Source organism: Tauraco erythrolophus, chromosome 1 (assembly GCF_009769465.1).
Source record: "Tauraco erythrolophus isolate bTauEry1 chromosome 1, bTauEry1.pri, whole genome shotgun sequence".
Taxonomy (NCBI): Eukaryota; Metazoa; Chordata; class Aves; order Musophagiformes; family Musophagidae; genus Tauraco; species Tauraco erythrolophus.
In genome coordinates, this window is record NC_141465.1 from 117,125,736 (window position 1) to 117,144,730 (window position 18,995).

An 18,995-nucleotide genomic window follows, 5' to 3' on the forward strand; every position below is an offset into this window, starting at 1 on the left:
GCTGCTGCAGCCTAGAAGCAAAGTCACAGAGAATAATGTAAAAATTATGTATTAGAGCAGCAGGTCAATTTATGCAATTTTACAAAATATTATATTTGCAGGCTAACAGCATGACATATGAAGACTAGTCAGACACATATGTTGTGTAAATTAGTACCCTGAACTATGGTGGGCCCAGTAACAGTAAATTAATACATTCGTGACAATCTGAAATTATGTATATTCTACGTATCTCTAAAAACATTTGTGTAATCTTTCAAAATATACAGTAAAAAAGAAAGTAATACAGTAAATCTTGACTTTCTTCAACAGTAATTCTTCTGTGTGGGAGATCTGGGTTGTAATTACAAGACTGTATGCCTAATAAAATTGTTGACAGTAGCTACAAGGTATCAGCAAAAGGCACTTCAAGTTTCTGAAACAAAAATCAAGTATTAACCTCTTTTAATTCTTTCTTCCTTCAGTTGCTCTTCATGACCATTAAGCCTGCATATCTTAATATCTTACTGCATATGAAAATGCTGAATCAGATTTTACATTTCCTTTGTTTCAGTTCTCCTATTTCAGAATATGTTATTAATAAAGGTAAGACAAAAAAGTCAACCAGACCTCAGTTAGTTTACCACAAATAGTGCATCTTGATTTATTCAAAACTCCTTTTGAGGGATTCTGTTTATCTTCATAGAAGGATAAACACGAAGTACTGCAAAACTCCTGGAAAGACTCACTCGAATCCACTTGAGCAACAATGGTACCTTTCATTGTTGTTATATCTCTGAAAGAAAACAAAAAAACCCTCTAGAGTGCTTGCGTATAAATACATACATACAATTAAACAAGAACACTTCATATCTTATAAGAGTCATTCTTCTTTTTAATGTCTACATTTAAACCAGTTTTGTGGATGTACAGTTGTTAGTCACATGTCAAATGCTAAGTTTAACAATATTTTTACAACTATTACAAATACTGCAAGTACAATGTCTTTCCTGTGTAAAAATCTATTTTTTTTTGTTTAGATTTGGGTTATTTTTTTCCATTACTTTATCCTAGAACTAAGCAACATTAATGCACCATTACATATTAGTTGTGGTAAACTCAAATTTATACTAAAAACTAACACCGCAAATTTAAACTAGCCCTTTTGCAACTTTACACAAAAGTGTAAAGTTTCATATGAAAAAAGTGTTAAGTTTCATATGAAAAATTCAGATTTTTAGTAAAAGGCAAGAAATGGTATTTATTTGTATGTAAATCCACCATTTCCAGAAGGTTGTTTTCTCATACTTAAAAACACAAGCAAATAGCTTAAAAGTCTACAACAATCAATAAAATTAACCTGAAAGAGAACAAACCTTCTTCTAACCAAACTGACTTACAGTTTTTCCATGGAAGTTAATTCTAGACTTCCTCGATGTTCACTTGTGTGCTGCACACACCGCAAACTTAGCGTAAGTCACTAACACCATGCTTGGCAGTGCACCTTTGTAATCAGGTCTCCCAAACTTCTATTGGCATTTCTAAGGCAGTTTCACTCTTAATCCTAAACTATCACATACCAGAAATTAGAAGCAGTAAGAGAAGAAATAAAAGCCTGCCCCTTTGCCCTCTAAGCAAAAAAAAAACTATTATTGACATACAGGAAATGCTATGGGCAGAATAAATAAAAAATTGACTGGGCACATCTGGATCTCTATTGATATCATGATAGATCACCAGTTGGAAAAGATTTGCCCCATACACTCACACCTGGGAGCCCTAAAACTAGGATAAGTGGAAAACTTTGGGAAAAAGCTGTATGCTTCCCTAGACAGATTCCCTTGAAAATAAACTTGTACCACCCCTTGCAAGCCTGCCTTCTTCCATCAAACCAAAGTCAGCAGATTTTGGTGTGCCCTTTGGCAAGCTAGTAAGGATTTGTGTTGGGGAGTGTTATTACTTCTGTAGTGCAAAACAAAGCCAGAGCTCCTGCCCTGAGGAGCTTACAGTTTCTGGCTGGATTCCACCAGGAATTATAAACATTATTAACTTGTATCAAAGCACATATTAACTTGTGCCAAAGGACGCAAGCATGAAGTCAAAAAGTAACACAAGCCAATAAAAATTGTAAACAGTAAGGAGAATGCCAGATACTTGCTATGCTTTCCTTCTTATAATAATTCTTACACTATTTATGTAGTTACAAAGGTTCAGAAGAGTGCTAGAAAAGTGGTTTATAACAAAACATGTAAAAATTCTGACTTTTCATATGGGGTTAGACAATTTTTTTATAAAGTTCTTGTAGGCTTCACTTTTTCCACTTAATCTACATATTTAAAGATAAATCTGAGCATTACCTCTGAAAGTCTGACCTATGACATATCAACTGTTATCATCATCTATCCAACCTACATTCAAGACCTCCTGGATTTTGCTAGAATTCCCTTATCCTTTCACTGAACTGCAATCTGACGATATTATGTCTGCTTTAGTAGGAAAAGAACACAGAAGCAAGTACAGAGCAAAGAGTATCTGGTTTGCTGCCACCAAGCAGCAAAAATTTGGCAATAAAGCAAAAAAAGGCTGGACAAGGTTGGGCTTCACAATGAAGTCATGCTACAGAGGAACAATTTCATGCATATACACCCTTCTATTTAACTGTGATTAAATAACTGCATAGTAGTACAAGAGAGAAGATCAATATCGCCTCAAAAACTGTCAAAGGTGACTTCACAGAGGTTCGCTACAAATCAATTAGGTTAGCTCTCAAATTTCTTCCAGCTTCTTACAAGTATCAGTTTCTCCCTCCTTTAAAGCCTCTTGATTTTATATCTTCATCTATCCAAATGAATGCTTTCTATACAACGCAACGTCCACTTTTTTTCATAAAAGACTTTATATATAAAAAATATATCTTGTCACAGGATATATTATAATGTGGACATATTGTCTTTAAAAAAAAAAAAAAATCAGTAATTTTTAGTGTATTAGCTTTCACAGAACCAATCTGCCATACTCTGAATTCAAAAGCTTATAGACTTTTTATTTCGTTATAGCAGACACGACAAATTCAACATTTCCAAACACTAAAGTGACACTATATAAAGTACTTCTATAGTCAGATTTTATATCATTAATGAAGCAATCCTCATACATGCATGAGAGTCTCAAGTATTACTGGATTTAGTTGCTAATATGAAACAAAATTAAGAAATCCCTTACTTTCTGCACATAACACAAAGTTTCTTTGGAGTAGGTTTGTGTGAGAATGATGAGAGGCAGGCAGTAGAACAAAAAAGGTGAACTGATCCTTTTCGCTGATATGCAGTCTGTCCCTTTTGTAAAGGCTTCTTGCAGTTTGCACATGTGACTTTAACCTGTTTAGAAGGCTGCTGCTGGACAGAAGGCTGGAAAATCTGTTTAGGAAGTGACGCTACAGGTGACAAAGAATCCACACCTGGTTGCTTCTGATTCCTAGGGAAGGAAGCTGACTGGGATATCCAAGAATCTTCAAGACAAAACAAACAAACATAAAACTAAGTGAACAGACATGTACATATCTATAGAATATTATTCACAGACATGTGATCATAAAATCATTTTTCTGTTGGAACTGACAATGAACAGAAGAAAGACCATATTTCAGAAATCATGTTTAAAGTAAAATGTTGTTTGATGGTACCACTCTCCACTGTTACAAAGCTTCAGAACATGAAAAAATTTCAGGACGGTCTCATCCTATATCCAGTGACAAGTTTTGCAGACCTCAATTCACTTGCACTGGGTTTGGCGATTGTATCTTCTGATAAACAAAACTGCAATTACCAACTGCAATTAGGAATAATAATAATAATAATAATAATAATAATAATAATAATAATAATAATAATAATAATAATAATAATAATAATAATAATAATAATATATAGAAAAAAGAGATCAACAGAGAACATGGAATTTCTAAACTAAGGTTGGACACAAACTCCGCAAATTTGTAAGAACATGCAATCTTAAGACTTTCATTAGTTATTTTCTCCCAAAACTTTAACAAGCATCATGTTTCCAGCCTGTGATTAAAACCTTAGAGCCAGGGTTCTCCATACCAGTTTCCTAGTCTAGCCTGCAGTCAGAGAACTATACTGCAGTTAGAGTGAAGCACAGTGGCTCTGCATCTGGGATCTGCATCTATGTCACTGATTCCTGTAAGAGTTCCTGTTTTTCTCAATAACCATTCCATTGCAATGAATACCACGTAATGGGTAAACTGGCAAAGTCATAAGAGTTCCAAGTCTTCCTCAGTAGAAATCAATGAACCTAGAAAATAATACTTCATTGAGTTCTGGCAGTACACAAATCCATGTCCCTCTGTTCCAGGTTCCTCTAGTCTTCTATCTGTATTTTTGGACAATAGACTACTATGGAACAAAGTCATTTTTGCCCAATTTTTTGTAGCATAACGTGCTACAGAGTAACTTGCATAACAAGAACTTAAGTAGAACATTTTCTCCAACAGAAATACATCTAGAAAGATCATATGCTCCTGTTAAAATTACATGCTCAGTATCTCGGTTTGGAGCAGAACATACAGTTCTGAGGAAAAAGAGTCCGCCAATAAAATGTAATTTCTAGGCTTTTCTCAGGAATTTCAGCTTTCATTTTAAATAATTAATCATCAGAATTTAGGGACGTTGAGCTTCTGAAGAACATCAAGAATGATACATTACTTGAGCATGAATTAAAACCCAATAGGAACTTCTTTCCACTACTGAAAAAGAAACAAAAAGCCCCAAGCAACACCCCTCCCCCCCAAAAAACCCCACAAAACCACAAACTCAAACAAAACCCAAACCAACCAACAAAACCTATTTATACACATTTTCAATAGTATGTGTCAGCTATTCCAAATACTATCATAGCACTTGGGACTTACCTTTCAAGCTTTTTATTTCCATCATCTAGAAAAGCACTTCACTGTTACTTACTGAATAGTAAGCACCTGCATAAATATTACTGTTATTTGGTAGTACTTGTGCTACTACTGTTAAGTAAAGAGTAAACACAGCATTTACGATAACTAAATAAAAGTACTAAAGCCTTGAAGGTCTTAACTGCAGTAACTCAGTGTATTCATGGAGCGTAATTACAAAGTATTAACAACCAAATATAAAATAGATGATTTTTAAATTCTGTAACTTTAGATAAAAAAACCTTAACCTATAGACTTCACCAAATGCCCACACATTATCTTGGCCCATAATCATTCATTAAACAGAAGGCACCCTTTCCTCATGCTGTTTTCCTAAGTCCTCTCTTCCCCAAGAGGGTTTTATTAACAACATATTCTGCTGCACAGTTTTAAAGTTAATTTTAGGGACAAAGCTCCAAGAACCCTTGTTACAAGAACAAACAAGGTACATTCCTTAAGAAGTAGGAGATCATTTTCTGGTGTGACTTTGTAGCTGTCAAGGATGTCCTACTTCTCAGGCATGAAAGACAAGTTGGAAATTTACCCATTGTAATGCTTGCGGGTAAACAGAAGAGCTGGAACACAGAGGTGAGGGGAAGAGGGAAAGTAAGCAGAACAAAACACATTCCTCTTTAAATCATTCTTCACCAGCTTGATTGCTCTTCTTTGGACACACTCCAGCACCTTGAGGTCTTTCTTGTAGTGAGGGGCCTAAAAGTGAACACAGTACTTGGAGGTGCAGCTTCACCAGTGCGGAGTACAGGGGGATCGCTTCCCCAGTCGTTCTGGACACACTATTGCTAACACAAATATATTTAACATCTCTGCCAGAGCCTCACTACCAACAATTTTGATCTACTATTTGACTGACCACAAGTAGATGTCACATGTCCTAACCTCTTTATCACCAGGAAAAAAAAAAAAAAGAAGTAATCAGGAGACAGTACATGCTTGCATCTTCAAGGCTTCAAGTCTTCTACAGAGGAAGCAAACATGAATAATAGGTCTGGTCCAAGATGGAAGCTAGAATGTCTTTAGGTAGCGGACTAGTTCTGAGATTCACAAAACCGTTTCGCAAATTGATGTATTAAGTAAGTCCTTACGCAAAGTTCTGACATTCAACAAATGTTAACTAGCAAATCCTTAAAGGAAGTTGTGGTATCTGAAACTTAAGTTTGCTATCCAGCTTCTTACATCCTATTCCTGAACTACAGACAGTGGTTTTCAATTCACGATCTTCAAATTATATAAATCAAAGCATTTTCATCATCAGCAGGCTGGAATTAACTAAGCAGAAGTCTCCACCTCCATTGGAAATACTTTAGAAATCTGGACATCAGAACACATAGAACATCACCAATCCAGCAAAGATGAATCTATCCTTAGCAATCTTAGACTGGAATTGTGTAGAACACATTAAAATATTTAAGATCAAATGCTTCCCGTCATAGAATCATAGAATGGTTAGGGCTGGAAGGGACCTTCAAAGGTCATCTAGTCCAACCCCCCTGCAAGGAACAGGGCTATCTCCAACTAGATCAGGTTGCTCAGGGCCTCATCCAACCTGGCCTTGAACGTCTCCAGGGATGGAGCATCCACTCTGGGCAACCTGTTCCAGTGTTGGAACACTTATGCCCTGTCATATTATCAAAGTTTCTAGCAGGCAGGGTTAACTTCTACTGACAAGATTTTATAAAACAAAAAGGAGGCAACTTCCAGAGAAAAAGAATAGAGGTGTGTGCATGCCTGCAGGGCTATGATCTTAGTGGCACCATAGAGACGTGGTGGAACGTCATGGTTTGAAGCTGGGGGAGAGGTTCGGGTGGCAGAAGCTGCCCATCAGACCGGACTCCCATCCCCCTCGGGGCTTGAGCCAATCAGCGCCTCTGCGAATTGCCCTATTTACATCAGGACAAAGGAACCGTAAAGGTGTGCCTTTGCCCAGGAGCAAGGAGAAGGGAGGGGGACACGGCCCCCAGTGCCCACCCTGTCGAGGATGGCCCCCGACGGAGAGGCTTGGGGAACTTGGGGAGAACCCTGCCCCCGGGCCACCCACCGGTCCGAGTTCACCCAGAAAGGGCTAAGATCTGAGAGAAACAGCCACACAGATAAGAGGTCAGTGAAGATGGAACGGAACAACGTGTGCCGCGGCTGAGTTCCCCTTGCGAGCAGCCCCTTTGCAACCAGCCCTCGGTGGAGCAAGCAGAGACCCACTCGCAGCCCGTGGAGGATCCACATCGGGAAGAGATGCCAGAGCCTGAGTACGGTACGCACCTAGAGTCCGGGGGATGACCGCGCCGATGGGGAGGTGCTTTGTTAAAGTAGATGCCTGAGCCTGAGACTGTTGTGAATCTTGGGCACAGGTCGAGGCGCATTTACGCATCTAAGTCTGTACGGAGATGCATTTGAGGTCGATATGACGACCCACGCCGGAGCGCATTTAAAGTCTGTGTGATGACCCACGCCAGAGCGAGTGGCTACAGCTCCTTAAAAGTCCAGGACTGGTAAAGTCTGCACTTGGGGCAATCCGATGGGGTAAGGATTTGCCTCCTAGTGGGCAGGATTCACGCTTTCGCCGTGAGTAGGGGATTCACTGGATCAAGGGACAATGGTGTAAGGACTCCTTTAAGAAAAGCGGCAGTAACAGCATGGAATGAACTGACCTGCACTCCCCTATTCCCTGCCCCCCTGGGGGGAGGAGGTAGAGCCAGGAAGAAAAAGCAAAGGGCGGGGGGGAGTGGTGTTGTTTTTAAGACCTGGCCTTGTTTTCTTGTTATCCTCTCAAGTAACCGTTTTTGTTGTTTGCTTTTCTCTTTGTAGGTAGCTGTTAATAAATAGTTTTGCTTTAAGAAATAGTCTCTTTTGCCCAGGACCGTGGTTGGTGGGTGCTCCTCTGTTCCTGTCTAGACCCTCAGCTCTTTTATTATATTTTTCTCCTCTCCATTTTACTGGAGTGGGAGAGCTGCGTGGGGTTTAGTTGCTGGATCGGCCTAACCCACGACATGGAATAAATTCTATGACTGGAGTGTTGGAATGGAAGCATACAGGCTCTTTAGGAAGGACATGCAGGGAAGATGAGAAGGACGGGTTGCCCTCTATGTCAAAGACCAGCTGGAGTGCATGGAGCTCCAGCTGGGGATGGAAGAGGACCTGACCAGGAGCTCATGGGTCAGGATTAAAGGGAGGGAAAGAACAGGTGACATTATAGCGGGGGTCTGCTACAGACCACCTGACCAGGAAGACCAGTGGATAAGGCCTTCTACAGACAGACAGGAGCAGCCTCACGTTCAAGAGCCCTGGTCCTCATGGGGGACTTCAATCAATATCTGTTGGAGGAACAACACAGAGCATAAGCAATCCAGGAGGTTCCTGGAATGCATGGACGATAACTTCCTTCTGCAAGTGATAAGAGAAATCAATGAGGAGAAGTGCTATGCTGGACCTTTTTCTCACCAAGGAGGGGCTGTGAGGAACACTCAAGGGCAGCCTTGGCTGCAGTGATCATGAAATGGTGGAGTTCAAGATCCTTAGGGCAGTGAGGAGGGAGCACAGCAAGCTCACTACCCTGGATTTCAGGAGAGCAGACTTCAGCCTCTTCAGCGATGTCCTCGGTAGAGTACCATGGGATAAAGCCCCAGGGGGAACAGAGGCCTAAGAAAGCTGGCTAATATTCAAGGATCACCTCCTCCAAACTCAGGAGCAGTGCATCCTAACAAAGAGGAAGTCAGGCAGGAAAACCAGGAGGCCTGCATAGATGAACAAGGAGCTCCTGGACAAACTCAAACACAAAAAGGAACCTACAGAGGGTGGAAGTAAGGACAGGTAGGCCTGGGAGAAACACAGAGAGATTGTCTGAGCAACCAGGGATCAGGTTAGGAAAGCTAAAGCCCTGAATTAAATCTGGCCAAGGGCAACAAAAAAAGCTTCTATAGGTACATCAATGATAAAAGGAGGACTAGGAAAAACGTAGGCACTTTCCAGAAGGAAATGGCAGACCTGGTTACCCAGGGTATGGAGGAAGTCAAGGTTCTCAATGACTTTTTTGCCTCAGGCTTCACCAGTAAGTGCTCCAGCTGCGTTGCCCAAGTCACAGAAGGCAAAGGCAGGGACTGGGAGAATGAAGAACCGCCCACTGTAGGAGAATCATAGAATCATAGAATCGTTAGGGCTGGAAGGGACCTTCAAAGGCCATCTAGTCCAACCCCCCTGCAAGGAACAGGGACATCTCCAACTAGATCAGGTTGCTCAGGGCCTCATCCAACCTGGCCTTGAACGTCTCCAGGGATGGAGCATCCACCACCTCTCTGGGCAACCTGTTCCAGTGTTCTACAACTCTCATGGTAAAAAATTTTTTCCTAATATCCAATCTGAATCTACCTCCCTCTATTTTAAAACCATTACCCCTTGTCCTATCACAACTGGCCCTCCTGAACAGCCTCTCCCCATCTTTCTTGTAGGCCCCCTTGAGGTACTGGAAGACCGCTATAAGGTCACCCCGGAGCCTCCTCTTCTCCAGGCTGAACAGCCCCAACTCTTTCAGCCTGTCCTCATAGGAAAGGTGCTCCAGCCCTCTTATCTTCGTGGCCCTCCTCTGGACCCTCTCCAATTGGTCCATGCCCTTCTTATGTTGGGGACTCCAGAACTGGACGCATACTCCAGGTGAGGTCTCACGAGGGCAGAGTAGAGGGGGAGAATCACCTCCCTCGACCTGCTGGCCACGCTCCTCTTGATGCAGCCCAGGACGCGGTTGGCCTTCTGGGCCGCAAGAGCACATTGCCGGCTCATATTGAGCTTCTCGTCCACCAGTACTCCCAAGTCCTTCTCCTCAGGGCTGCTCTCGATCCATTCTCCGCCCAGTCTGTATTTGTGCCTGGGATTGCCATGACCCAGATGTAGGACCTTGCACTTGGCCTGGTTAAACTTCATGAGGTTGGCACGGGCCCACCTCTCCAGCCTGTCGAGGTCCCTCTGGATGGCATCCCTCCCCTCCAGCGTGTCGACGGCACCACACAGCTTGGTGTCATCGGCGAACTTGCTGAGGGTGCCGAAGATCAGGTTCAAGACCATCTAAGCAACCTGAATGTACACAAGTCTATTGGACCTGATGAGATGCATCCATGGGTCCTGAGGGAACTGGCAGATGAAGATGCTAAACCATTATTCATCATAGTTGGGAAGTTGCGGCAGTCTGGTGAAGTTCCCGCTGACTGGAAAAGGGGAAACATAGCCCCCATCTTTAAAAAGGGGAAAAAAGAAGACCCAGGGAACTACAGGCCAGTCAGTCTCACCTCTGTGCCCACCAAAATCATGGAGCAGATCCTCCTGGAAACTATGCTAAGGCACATGGTAAAAAAGGAGGTGATTGGTGACAGCCAACATGTCTTCACTAAAGGAAAATAGTACCTGAGAGATTTGGTGGCTTTCTACAATGGAGTTACAGCACTGGTGGATAAGGGAAGAGCAACTGACATCATTTACCTGGACTTATCCAAAGCATTTGACAGTATTGCACACAACATCCTTGTCTCTAAATTGGAGAGACATGGATTTGATGGATGGACCACTCAGTGGACAAGGAACTGGCTGGGGGGTCGCATCCAAAGAGTTACAGTCATCAGCTCAATGTTCAAGCGGAGGCCAGTGATGAGTGGTGTTCCTCAGGGGTCAGTGCTATTTAACATCTTTGTTGGTGACATGGACAGTGGGATCGAGTGCACCCTCAGCAAGTCTGCTGATGACACCAAGCTGTGTGTTGTTGTGGACACAGTGGAGGGAAGAGATGCCATCCAGAGGGACCCTGACAGGCTGGAGAGGTGGGCCTGTGAGAACCTCATGAAGTTCAACAAGGTCAAGTGCAAGGTCCTGCACACGGGTTGGAGCCATCCCAAGCGCAAGTACAGGCTAGGTGGAGAATGGATTGAGAGCAGCCCTGAAGAGAAAGAAGGAAGGCCTTGAGGGTGCTGGCTGATGAGAACACAAAATGAGTCAGCAATGCGCACTTGCAGCCCAGAAAGCCAACTGTATCCTGGGCTGCATCCAAAGAAGTGTGGCCAGCAGGTCAAGGGAGGTGATTCTGCCCCTCTACCCAGCTCTCGTGAGACCCCACCAGGAATACTGCGTTCAGCTCTGGAGTCCCCATCATAAGAAGGACATGGAGCTGCTGGAACAAGTCCAGAGGAGGGCCTCAAAGATGATCTGAGGGCTGGAGCACCTCTCCTATGCAGACAGGCTGAGAGAGTTGAGGTGCTTCAGTCTGGAGAAGAGAATGATGCGGGAATGCCTTGAACAGTTTTCCAGTACCTGAAGGGGACCTACCAGAAAGCTGGAGAGGGACTTTTTACAAGGGTGTGTAGTGATAAGACAAACGGTAATGGATTTAAACTGAAAGAGGTGAGATTTAGATTACATACAAGAAAAAAAATTCTTCCCTCTGAGGGTGGTGAGGCATTGGAATAGGTTGCCCAGAGGAGTCATAGCTGTCCCATCCCTGGAAGTGTTCAAGGCCAGGTTGGATGAGGCTTTGGGCAACCTGATCTAGTGGAGGGTGTCCCTGCCCATGGCAGGGGGGTCAGAACTAAGTGATCTTTAAAGTCCCTTCCAACCCAAACTATTCTATGATTCTATGATAAAACTGAAACTCGTATCTTGAAAAGGTTTCCTTTACATCTTTGTAAGTACAAAAACCTCTAAGCGATGCACACCTATCGTGTTTCAGGCTTTCTTGTGTAAAAGCCATTTCCACTATAGCTGTCTTCCCTCTTTCCTCGTTTCTTCTTCTCATGTTCTTTGTCAATTTTCTAATTCTTCTCATTTGGAGTTTTTCCTCCTTCCCTTTTACCTGTGGCAGCCCTTACCGGCTTCCTTCTGAACCTACTGCTCTTCATTTTTCACAAAAACGACAGCCATAAAATAATCCTGTATATGTACACCTTGAAATACATTTCTCATGTCCACCTGTAAACTTATTTTTTCCCTCCCTTGTGACTGAGTCATGTTCATCCAGTCCCTAAAAGGACTCCCAGCCACTACTCCTGTCTCTCTGAACTCAATCTATTTCAATACTGCTATGGTCCCAACCTATCAGATTTCATACCAGCAAAATTCTAGTGTGTCTCTGTTAATCACACCAAAAATAAAAATCCAGTAGCTTAAGGCAAAGCACATGCCGGTTTTCTTAATATGTGCTTTTCTCAAAAAAAACAAACGCAGTACTTTAAGGTAACAAATGCTTTAAGTACTCACCCACGGCTACCTGATCATCTGTGATAACAAAATAATCATATTCCATGTCTAAGGGATCAACTAGCAATACTGGGAATGCTGGCTATAAAAGATTAGGAACTGAATTTTTAAATTGTTCAGTGAGACACTAGACTACAAAAACTTCCCAGCTTTCAACTTCATAAGTCAAATTTTGAAATGTTTCAAGATTTACACCAAAAACTCACAATCTAACATTGGACTTACAGCTTAGCATCATGCTGCCATTTCCATAATACAATATGAAAGGTATTAATACTTTTGCCAAAGTACATTTGGTAAGATACGAACAAATTAAAGAACTACTTAAATATTCATTGAAAAACAGGCTAAAAAATATATACCCACGTTTCAATCAGCATACGAGCAAGTTACGAAATTGTGCATCTATTGCACCTAGATTCTACCTGTATTAAATTTTCCTTTTAAAATGATCCTAACTCGTCTGAAGTTAAACCTGTAGCAGAAGGGATAATCTGGCTTTTTCCCCAACTTCGAGTCTAACAGGGCAGCAGAGCATCAGTATATGTTGGAACTTGTAAGGTTTTAAATTGCTTATGTGAAAGCACAAATTCTGTAGAACAGCAATCCCAGAAGACCATTCATGGCTGGTCCATTCGGTTTTTAGCAATACCTGTTTACCTGCTAAATTAGGAGACAATATACTGCTATTTACACAGAGATATAGAACAAAATCAGCCAATTCAAACTCATCAATATTGTATGATACAAATACATACTACCACGGGCAACTAAATAGCAATTATAAAGTATGTATAAGTTACTGCAGGAATATGGGAGTCCACAAGTAACTGGGAGTCCACAAAGTAACTTGGACCCCGTTTTGTTAAGCAATGTAAATACTGAGAAGTGCTCAGTATGCAATGAATTATGACAGCTAGCTATTTACAACTTAAGATCAGACTTTTAAATTCCGTTTTTTTGCATGTAAAATTATATTCAGATAGCAAGACAACACATCAGTAAAATACTTAAACTTTGATGAATTATACTAGCCACAGAACTGCACAAAAAGGTACAAAAGTTACATAGCCATACTAATCAATTAAAGAGGTACACTTAAGTCATAAAGAAAGCTTTGCTTTAGATACAAATACTTGTGTCTCAAAACATCTGAAGGTATCACTAACTGATAAAGTGAGATAGTTTACCTAACACATTATGTCATCAGCATATTTTATTCTGGAGTCACAGAAAAGGAATCAAACATTCTATTATTTCTTTTCAGCTTTTAAGGAAATGTTCAGAATTACAACTTACCAGGATTATGATGAGTCACAGATTCTCCATTTTGAAACACATCTCCAGCCACGTTCATTCTACCAGGATTGAAAGGTCCTACACCAGTCTTGGTCTGTGAAGTCAAAGATGGGGTGTATGTTTGCATATTAACACCAAAATTACTTGACTGCAGTCCGTTAGATATATCTCCCAAGTTGGCATTCTGCAGTGATGTTACATGTGTAATCATTAAGTTCATGTCATGCCCTTCGGCATTTTCTAAATGACCATCACTCACAGAGCTCATAGCACCTGTTTCTAATGTAGTAACATTAGCAATCTGAATTTCAGAGTCTGGTTCTGTGGTTATACCACTATTACCTATTCCTGAATTTACCTTACTTCTTGAAAAACTGGAAGCTGAGAATTCCATATCGTTGGTTCTATTTTTACACTCTGGAAGTCTTCGTTCATTAAAACTGGAAGCATTTTTCTCCTGTCCTTGACTTGTTTCAATGTCTTCTTCGTCATCAATAATAATAGTTTCACTTATACTGCCCTTTTGAGAATTTAAGTCTTTTGGAGGAGGAAGCATTTTGCAATCATTGCCTTGAAGTTCTTCATTTTTTGATGATGTAAATGCAGTGTTCCTTTGATCTGCTATCAGTGATGTTGAATTTTGTGGAGGTTGTACAGGTTCAATAAAAACTACATCATCATCATCTTCTATAGGTGAGTTTTGGAATTTATTAGGTCTAGAAACTAAAGAACTTGGTGGACCTCCAAATGTATTTCCTACATTTGCAAGACCTGCTGCCATGGTGATATTCCCTAGTAGACCAGGAGTATGTTCACACAGTTCTAATCCTCCCAGAGGACTCTCGTCCATTCCAGATCTGCTGTTTAAAAACATAAAGCAAGAAAAAACACATCCAGCTTCAGAGTAAGATATAACTTTCCAGTAACAGTTCTTATTGACTACAAAATTAATAGTTTCAGCTTTTGCTTTGTTTTCTTCCTGCAACCAGGTAAAGAAAAAACTTTCTCTATGCATCTTTGTATGTCTTAACATTCATTTACTTTCTAATCCTATACTAGCAAAAAAATACTGCCAGTACCAACACTTCCCACCCAATAGCTACACTTCATTGTGTTTAGCGATACACAAGAAATAGACTTCTTGATGATATTTACTACATTATCTTGATTTCTCAGGCCCTTTCCCATCCACATATGTACACAATGATCCTGTAACACTGCTTTTGTTAGACTGCAAGGCAAGACCAGAAGTTAGACACGGAGAAAGAAAATTTGAATTCCTGTTAAATTTCATTCCTATTAGAAATATTAGTTTCAATATCAATAAATTTATACAATAGAAGACTAAAATGCATATCCAAGTGCCTAACAAAAGGGAAAAAAAAGCAGCAACTTTATTTTGCATATTAACCATTTCGACATTCAACTGATTTTCCCCGAACCCCACACTGCCAGAGCTCCTTAGGTGACTCCAAACAACTGGAATACAGAAGTAAGGAAAAGAGATATGGAACTACTGCACATGACGAGAACAGATGCACTACTGAGCAGAGAAGGTGCACACAAACCTCTCATTTCTAGCCACTACTAGAGGCAGCTCATTTGAGGTCCTGACTTACTACCTCATGCTCCACTGCAGGTTTCAACAACTCTATCTCTTTTTCTTAATAGCAAGCGAAGCTTCTTTAGGCTCCTTCCCAACAGCTACTTTGCCTGAGGGTTTCCTGTTTGTTTTTCATAACTGCTCACTTTAGGGAACCTGTTGTTTTTAGTTCTCCATTCTACCACTATTTAAAAAAAAAAATCAGAAAAGGCAACCTGGATATGTGATTTCTGTACCTGTAATTCCAAACTGGTATATAATTGGTGCTAAAGGACCTAAGATCTCTCTAAAAAACATCTGTAGAAAAAAATCAGTAAATTACATTGATCTTGATATACACAACAAGAAAAATACAGACATAATTAAACTATAATCTGAGTATGTCTTGGAGTATACACTAATCCTCCCAGAGGACTCTCAACTCTCCCACTTTTCGAAGGTAGGGAGGCCCTTCAGAGGGATTTGAACAGACTGAATCGTTGGGCTGAGGCCAATGGCATGAGCTTTAATAAGGCCAAGTGCAGAGTCCTTCACTTGGGGTATAAAAACCCCAAGCATCGCTATAGGCTCGGGGAAGAGTGGCTGGAGAGCTGCCTGGCGGAGAAGGACCTGGGGGTGTTGGTTGACTACCGGCTTGATATGAGCCAGCAGTGTGCCCAGGTGGCCAAAAAGGCCAATGGGATACTGGCGTGTATCAAGAATAGTGTGACCAGCAGGAGCAGGGAAGTGATCCTGCCCCTGTACTCGGCACTGGTGAGGCCGCACCTGGAATATTGCGTCCAGTTTTGGGCCCCTCGCTTTAAGAGAGATATTGAGCTCCTGGAGCGGGACCAGAGAAGGGCGACTAAACTGGTCAAGGGGCTGGAAAATAAAACTTATGGGGAGCAGCTGAGGGATTTGGGGCTGTTTAGCCTGGAGAAGAGGAGGCTGAGGGGAGACCTGATTACAGCCTACAAATACTTGAGAAGGGATGGTGGGGAGGTAAGGGAAGGGCTCTTTACATTAGTGATGGGTGATAGGACAAGAAGAAATGGGTATAAGCTTAGTCAGGGAGATTCAGGTTGGATGTTAGAAAGAATTTCTTCTCTGAAAGGGTTGTCAGCCTCTGGAATAGGCTGCCCAGGGAGGTGGTTGAGTCCCCATCCCTGGATGTGTTTAAGAAAAGGGTGGATGAACTACTTAAGGATATGGTTTAATGGGGGATTAGGGACGGTTGGACTGGATGATCTCTAAGGTCTTTTCCAACCTAGAAATCTATGAATCTATGAATCTAATAAGTAACATCACTGAGCTTTCATGAAAGGCTAGAAGTAGCTTTCTGTGCTTTTTTAATAAATCCTTTGTAAAGGAAGGTAAATAGAGGAAGTATACATACCCTGCTCATCAATACTTACCCATCCAGAAATCCACTGCAATCTGTTTACCTTAACAAGTTGCTCCAAGAGCTTTTATTTCCTTTCTGTGGGGAACCTGCTCTTCTTGTATTAACTTGCTCCCCTCCGCAAAAGCAACGTGTTCTGAAACAGGGGTAGAACAAACATTAGATATCTGAAACACTTTCCTCACCCCAAACCTTTTCTATCAACTCTGTTCATTCAATCAACTTACTTCTAAATTCACAGTTTAAGTTCAAATCTATCATCCTACAACGCTAGGGAGAGAATGTCAGTCTATACAATTATTGCTGTGAGTAAAGCAGAAACAGTACTGTTTATTCTAGATTTTCCACTCTGTCACGTCACATTTCCAGAATCCTTTGTTTCGTGCTTTATAGATAGATGGAAAAAATACAATGTTTGTTAAGAGATGGACAGACATAACTGTAATTAAGTAATCAAACACTAGAATTAAGAAGTATATCTGTAATGGAATATTACAAAAATAAATGGTTCAAGTAAACTAAGCTATTATTGAGAAAAGAAACCTTAACAGTCACATTTCTTTACTTTTTGTTGTGTTAACCTCCTTGATGCTTGCACCAGAACACACTATCCTAAAATTACGATATAGCAAAAGGAAAATTACAGAACATACATTACAAATCAGGCTTACAATGCAATATAAACTTTACATGGCTAGTAATTTTCAAATGTTATATATGCACTGCAGTGATACTTAGCACAGGTTCAGGCATCCATATAGCTTATATTAACACGGGATCATTCACAAGAGATTGAAAACGTTCAAAGTTCAAGCCTATATTTATTCTTCTGGTTTTGTAACAGTCACTAGGTTCCCCAGACTTGGCAGGATTTTTAAAATGTATCAACTTGTGTAGTTACCTGCTATTTGAGGACAGCCCTTAAAATCTCCAGAGGAATAAAGCTCACATGTTCTTCTATGCATTTACAACACTATTCAAGTCCTCTTGTCCATTAACTGAGTGGGAGCAGGATGGGGGCTGGGGGGGGCACCAAACAGCAAAGCTGTGAACCGGATTAATCCTAGAAGAGAGGCGACCACCTTTTAATTCCTTCATATGTTAGCCTTACAGCCAAATGCCATTATGTAACAGCATTTGAACTGCAATAAAGGTAACATTCGATTGAAATGAAAGTTTAAAAAAAAAATAATTTATCAATGCAGTTGGCTTGTACCTCCCTGGAAATCAGTCAGTTACACTGAAGATTAATTTAATCCAATATTCTCTTTTACCTATCTTATTTTTCCCTCCAGGGTTGAATAATTCAAAGTTAGATTTCCCTGCATCTCAGCCTTTGCTGAAAAGAATTCATTCAGTTCACTGATTCTTAAAAGTTTCCCAGGATTATTCCATATATTTTCTTTCTCTACAAGAATAAAAGCATCACAAGCACATAAGGCTTTTAAAAAAGTTTTAAATATACCTGAACAGATGGGAGCAAAGAAGAAATGAGACTATGCCAAGACTATACCTCAGGCCTGACTCAAACCTTTGCTATTCCTGTTTTCACAGATCCTCAGTAGAAAGAACAGACTTGGGCTGTATTACAGTATGTGCACATAATACATAGCAAAGACCCAAAACATATATATTTTTGCTAAATACACTTATTCTTTCCACAAAGGCTCTTAAAAAGGTTTTCATGACCTGTATTACTAGCTATGACACAAAAGTTTATGTGCTTAACTGTAGTGCATAGTCATAAATATAATCTGCATGTATTTCCTCACAAACATCAGCTCCTACCTCTGCAAGACTCAGCAACAAAATTACCTAAAAAAATCAGGTTGTGGTTGTTTGGGGTTGGTTTTTTTTTTAAATTTGCAAAATGAGGTAGCTTGTTTTGAAAAAGTGCTAGTATCAAGGAGAAACACAAAAACTACACAGACAATGCCACAGTCAGTATTTCTAAATGAGCAACTACTAAAAAAGGAATGATCTACAGAATTAAAAGAGGTTTAGAATGGGAAACCAGGAATAACCTCTTACCTCACAACTGGTAACAGGGAAAGATGCTTAATGATAGAAACACAACTGCTAGAAACCCGTAAGATTGATTAGACTGATCACTTGATGAACTGTTGAGACTTTGAAAAAACCCAGCAAAACACAAACTGGTGAGACCTAGTCTGCAGAAAATGCACGTTCAATACTGCTGCAGAATGAGCTCAAGTCTTCGTGGTAGCACATAGGCACCAAAATTACAGCTGGATGGAAACAGAGGCACCACCAATATACAACAGCCCTTCCAGAATCAGGCTTTGTGTGTCCTTCTTTTAAATTAGGCTACACCACTCATCTATAAAAGTCTTCATGATGAAATAAATTACAATCCCATAGCTACATTCAAGGCTTAATCACTGGAAAAAATCAACACCAAAATACAAGCACTTCTCTGGAAGGATGGCAAATACTACACCTTTTAAGACAGTCAACTAGGTAATGCTTCGCAGGCCAAGTCTTAACTCCATAATTGAATGATA

The 18,995-nt window shown here is 40.7% G+C and overlaps 1 protein-coding gene across 2 annotated transcripts in view; it reads right to left on the reverse strand.

The window, feature by feature from the left end:
* The window catches only part of ZMYM2 (zinc finger MYM-type containing 2), a 94,365-nt gene that overhangs the window by 57,679 nt on the left and 17,691 nt on the right, over positions 1–18,995 (reverse strand). Inside the window, exons 2-4 of one of the 2 annotated variants that reach the window (XM_086621555.1) lie at positions 13,487–14,343; positions 3,202–3,487; positions 610–775 (exon numbers count right to left, since the gene is read on the reverse strand). In XM_086621555.1, coding sequence (XP_086477681.1) covers positions 610–775; positions 3,202–3,487; positions 13,487–14,336 — 1,302 coding nt within the window. In that variant the 5' untranslated portion in view covers positions 14,337–14,343. Of the gene's footprint in view, positions 1–609; positions 776–3,201; positions 3,488–13,486; positions 14,365–18,995 lie in introns of those variants that run through there. The other variant, XM_086621565.1, reaches the window with a different exon arrangement.